This window comes from Cetorhinus maximus, chromosome 4 (genome assembly GCF_964194155.1).
Source record: "Cetorhinus maximus chromosome 4, sCetMax3.hap1.1, whole genome shotgun sequence".
NCBI classification, from domain to species: Eukaryota; Metazoa; Chordata; class Chondrichthyes; order Lamniformes; family Cetorhinidae; genus Cetorhinus; species Cetorhinus maximus.
The window spans coordinates 71,825,824-71,839,139 of NC_135882.1; the positions used below are offsets into that span (position 1 = coordinate 71,825,824).

Genomic DNA, 13,316 nt, shown 5'->3' on the forward strand with positions numbered 1-13,316 from the left:
CACTGTTTATGGACAGAAACCTGTGGTAAAATGAAGTGTTATACACATAATGATTGAATGTGGAGAAAATAGCTGTTGTACCTGGTCGGGTGCCAATTATTTGATTTGTATGTACAAGGGCCAGTTTCATATTCTGATAATCAAATGCAAGTATTTCTTCGGAAAACGAACAATGATTGTATCAAAGTAGACAACTTTTCAATGAAGGTCTTCATTAGACGATGAAACGAGAGTTGTTAACAAACAAAACGGAATTTTAAAAAATCAAAGCGTATATTATTTTGGAGCAGGAAGTATCTTGAGTTCAGCTGTGATATTATCTAAATGCCTTTGTTTGCATTTGCCTTCCCATATCCTCTCTTATATGTTTAATTACAGTGAAGAATTCGATAAAATCTTACGAATGCAGGTCAAATTAACACCTAAACCGATATGTGACAAGCGTCCATTTTTTCTCAGTTTAGCTACACGCGTGATTGGCATAATCAGGATAATACAGTATACCACCACCGGCCCCCACCCCACCCGCCCTGCAGTTATATTTGATCCATAAATACTTTTCTTTCAAAAAATCTTCTAACTGCAGATTAACGAATCTCTGTGGACCCACCTGACTACTTGAGCCCCTCCCTGACCCTACTGACTTGACAGATCTCTGGAAAGTTGTGTAAGTTTGTGTGCGAGTGCCACGTTAGTCTCGTTTCCAGGCATCCCTACGTGAATGAATGCACTCTCACGAACATGACCCCCTCCAAGCCTCACCACTGCACAACTATGGCCATATTTATTCTTCCTTCTATTCTGGGAACCTCGTGACGCACTTTTTCTCCAATTACGTATTCCAGTTATAGTGTTTAACAGACTTTGAAAAGCAATTGGTGTTAGGCTCAACATGGTCAAAATCATAGTTTTTATGTTTTTAACATCATAATTGGTGCTTTTTCTTGCCAGTAGCATTAGTTCCTTAAAACTTGGATCGGGAATACGTCTCACTTAATATATCAGTAATAGGTAGCCCACTTATAACAACATTCCTAAATTTGTAAAGTTCCGATTGCAAACACGATCAGTAGCTAAGGCGTCTACCTGAGTGTAGACGTTTGCAGTAAGCCTAGCTGGTACCCTGAACATGAGACACAAGATTCATTTCGCTATTGACGTAATTCAAAGCGAATGTAAATGATGATCTATAACCTGTCTCCCAGTCAACAAATGATTTTGTATCAAAATCTAAAGTTCAATCGGAAACTTATTACCAATTATTACAAATATTGGAAATATTGTCCAGAAAAATGTAGTGCCCGGGTTAAGTGGAAAGGAGAGTGATGCAATTAGTTGTTGAAAATTAGTTCCACCATCAATGAATATTAATGAATCCACAATTTTAATTGCATCCTATTGGATGCATATTGGGTAGTGACTGGATTCCCCATCCCATCCAAGTCATTACCTTAAGCAATTTTTTAAAACAGTTTTTTTACGTTGGTACAACTATAATGTTATTGCTCCTTCATGATTTTTAAAACTTTTTACATCGTTACTGTTCGGAAGGATCATTTTGTACCCATTCTCGCGTGAATTTCTCAATTCCTTGCTCTTTTTTTGCTGTCTCCAACATCTATTTTCAAGTTTTCACTTCGCTTAGCTTCGTTTGATATTTTTCCTCCTTTTGATCTCATTCGTTCCTCGTCGTCTTTGCTTTTTTTTTCCACGTTTTTCAACATTACCTTTCAACAAATCTTCACTCTCGATTTTTAAGCCTGTATTTCATCGTTCTTCTCGTCGCTCATTCATTACACTCAACTTTCGTTGCTCTTCGTCTAATCTTCAGCTTTTCTGGTGCTGCTTCCTACGTTTTCTTCATTTTAATCTCGTTCTGTTCCTGGTTCTCTCCATTCTTGCACTGTGTCCGCAGGGATACGGCTACTGGTCGTGATGATTTGCTCGGTCAGTACAACCAATCTCTCCAGTGCTACCACCTATCACTGGCCCTCTATCCAGCTCTACCTGTCCCACCCCCCCTGGACCAGCTTATATTTCACCTCATTTCTCTATTTCCTTAGTTCTGATGAAGAGTCATACGGACTCGAAATGATAACTGTGTTCCTCTCCGCAGATGCTGTCAGACCTGCTGAATTTTTCCAGCTCTTTTTGTTTTTCTCCAGTGCTGTGTTTACATCCCATCTAGTATCGCCAGTATGGTCCCCATTATCCAACTATGCCTACTTGCTTGCAAGTCTCTCGCACTGCGCCCTTCTCCAAGCCAAACCCTCACTCTGCCTAATTGCCTGTCAGTCTCTCTAGGCACAGTCTGTTGCCAGGTGTCTGTAGTCATTGCCTGCCTTTCTAGCTAGCCTCTCCTTGTCAGTATATCAGCCTCCTCCGCAAGTAATTCTAGTCAGTAATCCAACTCCCTACCAATCGTCCCAGTCCCTGTGCCCACCTCCCTCCCCATCTCTCGAGTCCCTGTGCCCATCTCCCCACCAATCCCTCTGATTTCTATGCCCACCAATCCCTCTGATTCCTGTGCCCGCCTCTCTCCCCATCTCCCCAGTCCTTTTGCCAACCTCCCTCCCAATCCCCTTGATTCCTGTGCCCACCAATCCCGCTGGTCCCTGTGTCCGCCTGTCTCCCGAGCCTCTCCAGTCGTTAATGAGCCCGCCTCCCCGGCCAATCTCTCCAGTTAAAGTCAGTGGACCCGCCTCCCTGGCGGTCTCTCCAGTCAGACGCTGCTCGCACTTTCTTTTCGCTCAGGCTGGTTTCCTCTGTCCCTCCCGCTCAGTCTCTGCTGCTCGCTGACCCCCCCCCCCCCCACCCCGGTTTCAGTCTGTGTGCGATCCGCCCGCACCGTTTCATGTATGACTGGAGGAAGGTTTGACTTCGACGATGGCGGGAGTTACTGCGGCGGCTGGGAAGACGGCAAAGCCCACGGTCACGGCATCTGCACGGGGCCGAAGGGCCAGGGCGAGTACAGCGGCTCCTGGGCTCATGGTTTCGAGGTGGTGGGAGTCTACACCTGGCCCAGTGGCAACACCTACCAGGGCTACTGGACCCAGGGCAAGCGCCACGGGCTGGGGGTAGAGACCAAGGGTCGCTGGTGTTACCGGGGGGAGTGGACGCATGGCTTCAAGGGCAGGTACGGGCTCCGCCAGAGTCTCAGTAGCCCGGCCAGGTACGAAGGCACATGGAGCAACGGGCTGCAGGACGGGTACGGTGTGGAGACCTATGGAGACGGTGGTGAGTACTGGCGACAGGGTATGAACCTCCTGCTTCCTACCGACTCCCAACCGCAGGAGCAATGGCCATGGGCACAGGGGAACTTTACCTGGGAAGAGACGGTGCAAAACTTAAAATAAAATCATTCAGCAACTTGATTCCATTCAGATTGTTAAACATTGGGTTCAAGAAGCATTCAATTTCAGAAATATTCTCGCTCAATAATTTAACACATTTAGGAAAGACCAAGTTCTCTCTCCCCCCGCCCCCCCAGGAAAAGGTGGCGGCGGGGGGGTGGGGGGCTGTTCCGGGAAAGCCCGCGAGCTTTGCCGCCCGCACTTTATCCCGCGTTCCGCGCGCAACCCCAGAAACTTGCTCCAAAAGAGTGAACTTCTTACCTGATCACCTTCTGGGCAACACCAACAATAACAACAACAAAAAAACAAGTTAAGTCTGTCAGATTTATAGAGCAAGATTGAAGTGGAGAAAATACAAGCAACATATTCTGTAGTGGAGAGCGGTGGCGAGGGCTCTTGTCACTGGTGCTAGGAAGTAGCCACGCGCTATTGGTGATTTATAGTGAATTGTTTGGGAAGTGCACACTGGTCTCACTTCTGTTTATCATCCGTTCAGATGTCTGTAGTTTGAGGATTAGGGAGAGGGGTTTATTTAATATTTTATTTATTTTTAATTCACAAGCGAACACATAAGAGTTGAAGCTGGATTAAATTCGTGCAACCTTCACTATGTTTATTCCGCAGTCAGGGAGCATGGCGTGGGAGCATAAACTGCGTATGCATTAGAATTGTTTCCTTTAAAAACAAATGCTGTGTATGCAGCCAACCCCGTGAAATCTATCAGATGTTCAAAATGTACGAGCTATTCCCCGGGTCCAAAGTATCCAAATTATTACATCGTTCCACAGAACCATGGTCGTAATTTCTTTTAGAAAATATCAGTAAAATTTGAAGCCACTGAAAAGGGTAGTTAAATGCTATAACAGATGTCTAGATCCACGTAAGCCATCCACAGCAATAGTGGAAGAGGTGAACATATAGGTGGGTGTATGTTCGTTGTCAAACGCCTCCAAAAGAAGTACTGAAACTGTATGGGGCGAGAGTGAAAGTTATGTACATTTTATAATCACGATTGCATAAAGATCATTGTAACAGATAAGGACATTAACATTAGTAACTTAAAAATGGATCATGGATCATATGCTCATGTTTCTAATAACTTTGCTTACGAGGAATACTGATGCTATTCTAAACATCAGCAACACCTTTATGCATATGTTTAAAGGAAAATAAAACATTGAATGAAATTATTTCTTCCTTCGCCCTAATACCATGTTATAAAATACAGTCTAAATTGACCGTAGGCATTTGTTTTATCCCCTTTAATTCAATCATATAGAATTTCATCTAAATTCTTGCCCCAACTTCCCTTAGTGGTCCCTTCCAGTTTTGCTTCCCTGAAGGCACATTTGCACTGTTTGTCCATGCTCCCTCAGCTTTACTGGTGGCACTTTCACATGTCATCTCATGTGAAAAGTGCCATAGACATAACAAGTTGTTGCTACAACTTTTGAAAAGGCATATTGATTTATAAAAACTAGGATGCCACATTATTGGTTTGACTTTCAGACAGCAATATTGTTCCTATTTGGATATTTCACATCTACATAATATTTAATATTACAAGCACTGTTTTTGCTGGAGTGTTTCCGGAAGAGAAAGTGCTTGAATATTTAATTCCTGTGTAGCACTCCGATAGAATATTGCAGGAAAAGAAGCCAAAATTGTGCATGTTTGCTTTCAGTTAGAATCTTCAGAAGGCATCATGACAAGGTTGGTCATAGGATTGCAATTGTTTTGAATAATTTCCTAGGTAATTACTTGAAATGTTACATCCTCATACCTCATTTTCACAAAGGCGATTTTTAAGCATGTGTTATGAAAAAGTAACAGATGTGGTAACAGAGAAAATTCTTCCTGTGACTAAAGTGTAACATATGCTACTGCTTCATATGCTACTCGTTGTTCTAAAGATACACAATGAGTAGAATATATATATGTGAAAATGTTTTGCTGGTTTTAAAAATAAAGCAAGAGTTGGGATCACAATTTCATTTCCATTTCAAAGGCAACAGACTTGACCATAACAAGAAGTAAATTTTAAGCCCACCTTTAGTTAGGATCAAAGTGTTTGAGATGGCTCAGCAATTAAATGTACTGCCTGGTGAATTATTGAACTGTGCAGAATAGGATTTCTGGTCTTCGTTCAGTTAGCTAACTCGGCTAAGTATGTGTCCTACAATATACTTCAGCGTTCATGAGTTAGAGAGGAAGAGAGAAGGCTCCCATTCCTAATCACAATCTTGAAATCCTTGGTGTGTCAATGTCAGGTACGGTCAGGATTGGGATGGTCAGCTTGGTCCAGTAGCCTGCTGGCATTTGCTTTCTAAGCTTAAATAAAGAAAGCAACTTGCATCATTTACAAGCAGGCTGATGATGTCCAAGGAATTATACTACAGCATGAATCTCTGTAAGAGAGGAGAGGAAACTTGGGAAACAAAATAAGATTAGGATGATGTTAGTCTTTTAACTATAAGTTAGATAAATTCATGGTGATGAGAAAAAAAGATTGTGTTAGGTTAGACACTGATTGTTTTTCTACCTAATAAGGAATGTTAATGTTCATACACGGTACAGCTGCCAAAATGAAATCTTACTAACACTGAATTCATCTAATTTATTTCTTCCAAAAGGAGCACTGTAGATCATGATGTTCCTTCAGGTACTGAAATATTTAAAAAGAAATGTGAATCTAACATTGCTTTTCAAAAATAAATTTGTGAACTTGGTTCAATACTCGTGTCCAAATGAACTGCTAATGGAAAGGACTAGAGGACTATTGAGGTAGTTGAGAGTGATCAGATCATCAACTAAAAATAGTTTTCTAACTTACAAACCCATGTCATCATTGACCAAAATACCCAACCTGGGAGCAGAATACTGAGTGTGACATTTAAACACACTCACAAACATAAGATAAAATCTGTATCACATCAAAGCAAAAATAAATAAAGTTTATGTGGATATGGATTGAAATGATAAGGCAGTGACGTACATACTGTGCATGATATGAGCAGTACTGATAACTTTTTAAATCCTTAGTGAGAACTTCCAGAATATAAGATCCTCTATACTTTTCAAAATCTTCCAGAAGTAATATTGATTATATCCAGGATGCTACCAATGAGGCAAAAATGTCAGCCTGTGAGTGAATTATTACATTATCCAGTAGAAATCCGTGAATTAAAATTCACTTCATGTTCATAGTATTACATTATAATCTTTCAGATCTGTTGGTTGAAATCCAATCTATCATAATTAACTTTAATGTTTGTTCATCCTAAAATATAATGCTTTTTTAAGAAAAATTGCTGTTATTCAGGTCATAAGTACAACACAATTATTATTGAATAAATCATTTACATACCTAACCTATCTAATGATTTGGTATCTCTGGGAATATTGCGTAGAGTGCTCGCTACTATAAAATTTAATTTAGTAAAGTTAATCAAGGGATACTGTTAATTAAATGCAGTATTATATTGTTAATCTGAAGAAGTTCACTGCTTAAGGTGGTGTAGGGTTCAACTTCAGTGTTCTGGTTATGGAAGAACAATTCTGGTTTATAATGTACTTGTTATGTTATTGAAGTAGACTGCAGTATTGCTTTTTGTGATTCTATACAGATTTTAGATCATTGAAAAGCAAGTCTATTCCATGATATGGTAGAGTAATTCCTAATGGTATCAGTTTTGCATTGTCCAGAATTTGAATTGATTTGCAGTGTTTGGAAATATTGTGGATGGTTGCTGCATTATTTTTTTTCTTGTTAATGTAAGGTATCTATTCTCCAAAAATTGGGATCAATCACTATTTGTTATAAGGTTTAAATCATTAAAGTTTAGTTTTGAAGCTTGCAGCCAACAGAAAGGTATTATATAATTTTATGGTGCAACACAGATTTTTAGCTCGAGTGGTAAGTTTCATCTCAAGGTTACCTCCCACACTTGAGATCAGCAATTAATTTTGGCACTGGAAGGCCCAAATCAATATCTTCATGGTCCGCCATTAAATCCTCACTATACATTGTTTTATAATTCAGTCTTTCAAGCAAATGAATATTTTTGTTTTAGTTTCAATATTTGTTTCAAGAGATGCTACCCACTGTTAGAAATTCACTTGTCAATGTTGCCATGGAAACAGGATTTCTTTGGTTGAGAGTATATGCTCTAGGCATTTTATTTAGCTGGTTGTGTTTTGTTTTCTAGCTTTAGGAAGCATTTTTTTTTGGGGGGGGAGAAATTTCAGTTTGAAAAATGGATTCTATTATATTAGCAAACACCATTGGAAAATATTAGAAATGAGTAAGGGTTACTTGTCAGCAAAAATGAATTCTTAAATATATCTATTCTTGTTTATGTGGGTGTGAATTAACATAAAGTCTCTATTACCAATCAAGCAAACTATTAAAAATGTTGCATGGTAATTAAGATTTAAAAAAGTTAATAAGAATATCAACTGTTGTTCTTATAATTCAAGTTATTACTTAATACTCTGCACAAATCAGCTGCCATACACAGATTTTTTTGGGCCTCACATGCAAAATTCTGGTTAGTGTGTTACAATCAGGCCTTGATACTAATGTGTCATACATTAAAAATAATTGGTCAATGCAGTTTATACTCCTGATATCTCGAATTCAACAGAAAAAACACTATATTGACACACCATGTAACTCAGGCTGAAACTACTAATTTAAGGTTATTGTGAGAAATAAAATTATACAGAACCATGTATATATTAGATAGCAAAGCATTCCTTAAGTTGCATTGGCACATTAAACTGTACTCTAAGTTTAACATGACAAACTGCTTTAGAGATACTTAATCGTTTTTCTTCAGAGTCCTTTAACCACCGTTATATTGCCATGCATAGGCTTCCAGGCACTTAGAAGCTCTGGCTCACCACTGCTACATGGAGCTCAAAAGTTGAGTCATGTGAGCTGCTTCTGGATAGAGATATGTGAATCAAAATAAGAACAAGATGATATGCATTTACAATAATTCTCTAGTGTATCAACAGATCTTCCGCCAATGTTATGGCAGACAAAGAGGAGGACCCACCTTCCGGCCCTGTAGCATCTGTTGTTAGCAAATGCTATTTCTAGCAAAAAGACATTACTTCTCCCTTTATAGAAATACAGATTCCCATTATTATTAATTACCAACAATAACTTGTACATATGAAATGCCTTAAATGCGTTTCACGAGGCAAAATCAGACAAAAATGGAGGCCAAGCCAAAGAGGCAGATATTAGGAGGGCTGACCAAAAGCTTGATGAAAGAGGTAGGTTTTAAGGAGGGTCTTAAAATAGGAGAGGGAGGTGGAGAGACAGAGGTGATTGAGGGAGAGAATTCCCTAAATCTGGGTGCTCAGCTTGGGATTGAATAGGACAGCAAGGTGGTGAGCAGTCTGGTTCCTCCTGAGATAGTAGGTGTTGAGGATATGGAGTTTATGGCGTAGCCAAAAACAATGGCTTTGATCTTCCCAATGTTTAACTGTAGGAAATTATGGCTCATCCAAGAGTGAACATTTGCAAAGTGGTTTGGCAGTACAGTGGCTGTAAGGAAGTTGAGAGAAGTGGTGGAGGGGTGGAGCTGGCGGTTGTCCTCCAAGTGGAAGCATGTAGATGAGGGAGGCCAAAGATAGGGGATTCCGAGAGGTAATGTTGTGGGGTCAGGGAAAGAAGTCATTGCTGGAGATGCTCTTGATATAAGGCATTGGATGGTGTGGTAGACCGTTAAAGGCTGCAGAGAGGTTGAGGAGGGAAAAATACATCACAGTCATTTGTAACTTTGATTTGGGCTGGTCCAGTGCTGTAGCAGACAGAGGAATCAGATTGGAGAGAATCAAACATGGAGTTGCATGAAAGATAGGCACAGATTTAGCTGGCACCAACATGTTCAAGGAATTTGGAGGGGAAAGTGAGGTTGGAGTTGGGACAATAGTTTGTAAGAATCAAACAGGCTGGCCTGCTTTCCTTCAGATAGATTGACCTCTTGTTATTGGCTGGTGTTCTCTTGAGGAAAGGATGTTTCCATTTTTAGCACCTGCTAATTCAAAATGAACCAGGATATGTCTGCTGTCTGTCCATTCTTTTGCTATAACGTGGCGACGTATAATCCATATTCCATTTTTACATATATAGTTTGAAGCGAGATGAATCTTGGACCCATTAGAATTACAATGAATAACTTTATGCCTTTTTTCTACAACAATACATTGTGTTTCATGTACACCCACTGATGGATCCAAAACAGCTCCGATTGTTTCAGCTCCACTGAGATCACTCAAAAGATGTGCTGAAGCAATGGAATAATGTTTCTGCTTGTTGACTCCAATGTAACACTTCATAGATAATTTTAATGTAACAAGCCAGGCAAGAAAACCATTGATTTCAATGGAGAGTAAAATCAGGCAGGTACCTGATTCTGTTGGCTTCCCGATAGGTGGGTAAGCTTTAGAATTACTTCCGAATTGGAGTCTCCAGTTTCTTGCAATCCTTTGCACATTTTGCATTATAAGGCACAATATAGCTATAATTTTAACCTATTAATTAGAATGATTTTAGAATGGCCAGTAAGGGTGCATGGTCAGTGAGGGAGACTTCACCTGAGTGAGACAGAGACCGAGTGAGTGTAATTGAGAATTTGGTTCAAAGTGGGGATTCGGTACATAGGGGGAAAGAGGTGCTTTAGGTAAGGTTTACTGCAAGAAGTAGTGTGCTGAGTTGAGTTTGGTGAAGGGCTTACCTGGTGGGGGAGAGACCATGATCATGAAGGTAGTTCTCCCGGGACGAGGCTAGCCCATTGCACTTTGGGTGTGCTGACACCTGCGATCACCCCATATGCGGTATACTCGACTGCAAAATTTGTGGTAGTGGGGGACTGTGTTCACGCTGTAAGGATGTGATTGCACTAGAGAGAGTGCAGAGGAGATTTACCAGCATGTCGCCTGGGCTGGAGAGTTTTAGCTATGAGGAGAGATTGGATAGACTGGGGTTATTTTCCTTGGAGCAGAAGAGGTTGAGGGGCCACATGATTGAGATGTATAAAATTATGAGGGACATAGATAGGGTAGAAAGGAAGGAACTTTTCTCCTTGGTGGAGGGATCAATAACCAGGAGGCATAGTTTTAAGGTAAGGGGCAGGAGGTTTAGAGGGGGTGTGAGGAGGAATATTTTCATCCAGAAAGTGATGGGAATCTGGAACTCACTGCCTGAAAGGGTGGTAGAGGCAGAAGCCCTCATAATATTTAAGAAGTAGTTGGATGTGCACTTGCGATGCTATGGCATACAAGGCTATGGGCCTAGTGCTGGAAAATGGGATTAAAATAGTTAGGTACTTGTTTGACTGGCGCAGACTCGATAGGCCGAAGGGCCTTTTTCTGTGCTGTAGACCTCTATGACTCTCTGGTGGTGAGGAGATGCTTTTTTCTTCAACTCTTTTTCAGCCTCCAGTATTTGATTTCCACTTTGGTGCAGCAGAAGGAGTAGGTAAATCAGTAACTGGTATTATTAGAAACTGTGAGTTTTATCAATATTGTAAAGTTTACTAGCAGTGCCAAAACCTATTGGGAGGTGTAGGCTTTATTAATTGTAAATTAATTAGCAATTATTAATTAACACATATTGGAGATGGCAGGGCAGATGTCATGCTGCGATTGCAGGATGTGGGAGCTACTGGACACCGGTGTGATCCAGAGTTATTGAGCTGGAAGCCGAGCTGCAGACATTGCAGCACATCAAGGAGGGGGAAAGTTACCTGGATGCTTTATTCCAGGAGGCAGTCACACCCCTTTGGATAGGGTCTTCTGATTTGGTCACTGGTCAGGGACAGTAGGATGTGACTGTAAATGAGACAGGTAAGGGAACCCACAGGGTAGGAGCGCAGGAGCCTCGGCCAATGCAATTGTCCAACAAGTTTGAGGTTTTTTCAGTTTGTTTGGATGAGGGTGGAGGCCGCAGGGTGGATGAGCTAACTGGCCATGGCACCATAGTACAGGAAGCCATTCACATAGGGGGAGGAACAAGGAATGTAGTAGTAGTAAGGGACAGTATAGTTAGAAGGATTGACATCATTCTCTGCAGCAAAGCGCGTGAGTCCAGATGGCTGTGTTGCCTGCCTGGTGCTAGGGCTTAGGACCTCTGCTTGTGGATGGAGAGCAACTTGCAGTTGCAGGGGGAAGACCCAGTTGTCATGGTCCAAGTAGGTACCAACGACGTAGCCAGGACAAAGAATGAGGTTTAGTACGAGGAGCTTGACACCAAATTAGGAAGCAGAACCTCAAAGGTCATAATCTCTGGATTATCACCTGAGCCACATGCAGATTGGCAAAGAACAAATCAGATTAGGGAGATGAATGCATGGCTTAAAGACTGGTGTGGGAGAAGTGGGTTCTGGTTTATGGGGCACTGGCACCAGTACTGGGGAAAGTGGGAAATGTACCGTTGGGACAGTCTGCACCTGAACAGTGCTGGGACCAGTGTTCTTGTGAGCCACATAGCTAGAGAAGTAGAAAGGGTTTTAAACTAAGTAGTGGGGGCAAGGGATCAAATTTGGGAAGATGTGGTAAACCAAAGAGTAGAAACAAGACAAAAGAGAAAGCTATTATTACAGGAAATTAAAACCAGACCATGACAGGAAGGGATAGAGAGTACAAACCTAACAAATCCAACAGCTGAGACTAGAGGCTATAAAAAGAATAAAAGGACAAAACTAAAGGTCCTGTATCTGAATGCACAAAACATTCGAAACAAAACAGATGAACTGAGAGCGCACATAGAAATAAATAAGTACGATTTGATAGCCATTATGGAGACATGGCTGCATCAAGATATGGATTGGGACCTGAATATTGAAGGTTACAGGACATTTAGGAAGGACAGGAAGCAAGGAAAAGGTGGAGGGGTGGCTCTGTTAGTTAATGATGGTATTAGCACAATTGAGAGGAATGACCTAAGTTCAGGAAACCAGGGTGTGGAAACGGTTTGGGTAGAAATGAGAAACGGTAAAGGCAAGAAGTCACTTGTGGGAGTCGTGTATAGGCCCCTTAATAGTAACCGTATAGTAGGGTGGAGCATAAAGGAAGAAATAATAGGAGCTTGTCAGAAAGACAGGACGATAATCATGGGAGATTTTAATCTACAAATAGACTGGAAAAGTCAGATAGGCAAAGATAACCTAGATGAGGAGTTCATAGAAAGTTTTTGGGATAGTTTCTTAGAACAGCACGTTCTGGAGCCAACCAGGGTGCAGGCTATACTAGACCTGGTATTATGCAATGAGATGGGATTAATTAATGATCTCATAGTGAAGGTGTCCCTAGTAGCAGCGACCATAATATGATTGAATTTTACATTCAGTTTGAGGGAGAGAGGAGTGGGTCCAAGACCATGTTTTTAAACTTAAATAAGGGCAATTATGAGGACATGAAAGCAGAGCTGGCTAAAGTGAATTGGCAAATTAGGTTAAGGGATAGATGAATAGAGATGCAGTGGCAAACATTTAAGGGGATCTTTCAGAATACACAGTATAGATACATTCCAACAAGTAAGAAAAAGTCCAAGGGATGGACACACCATCTGTGGTTAACTGGAAAAGTTAAAGATAGTATCAGACTTAAAGAAAATACTTATAATTGTGCAAAGACAGATGGAAGGTCATAAGATTGGACAGAATATAAGGAACAGCAAAGGATGACTAAGAGATTAATAAGGAGGGAAAATTCAGAGTACGAGGGAAAGCTAGCCAGAAATAGAAAAACAGATAGTAAGAGTTTCTATAAATATTTAAAAAAGAAACAAGTTAACAAAGTGAGCGTTGGTCCTATAGAAAATGAGTCTGGAGAATTGATAATGGAAAACCCAAGGAGATGGCAGATGAATTCAACAGGTTTTTTGCAAGAGTATTCACTATAGAGGATACAAGTAACATCCCAGAAGCAGCTGTAAATCAGGAAATG

General features: G+C 40.8%; 1 protein-coding gene and 1 non-coding gene across 11 annotated transcripts in view; both read left to right on the forward strand.

The window, feature by feature from the left end:
* The first annotated feature begins 2,708 nt into the window (after positions 1-2,708).
* LOC144679681 (junctophilin-1-like) overlaps positions 2,709-13,316 on the forward strand; it is a 176,400-nt gene continuing 165,792 nt past the window's right edge. For 5 of the 10 annotated variants that reach the window (XM_078540301.1, XM_078540297.1, XM_078540300.1 and 2 more), the window contains exon 1: positions 2,710-3,237. In XM_078540301.1, the coding sequence (XP_078396427.1) occupies positions 2,859-3,237 (379 nt within the window). In that variant the 5' untranslated portion in view covers positions 2,710-2,858. Of the gene's footprint in view, positions 3,238-13,316 lie in introns of all 10 variants that reach the window. The other 5 variants (XM_078540298.1, XM_078540299.1, XM_078540294.1 and 2 more) reach the window with 3 other exon arrangements.
* Positions 10,098-10,256, forward strand: LOC144680118 (U1 spliceosomal RNA). The gene has a single exon (XR_013576491.1). It is a non-coding gene; the product is annotated as a U1 spliceosomal RNA (small nuclear RNA).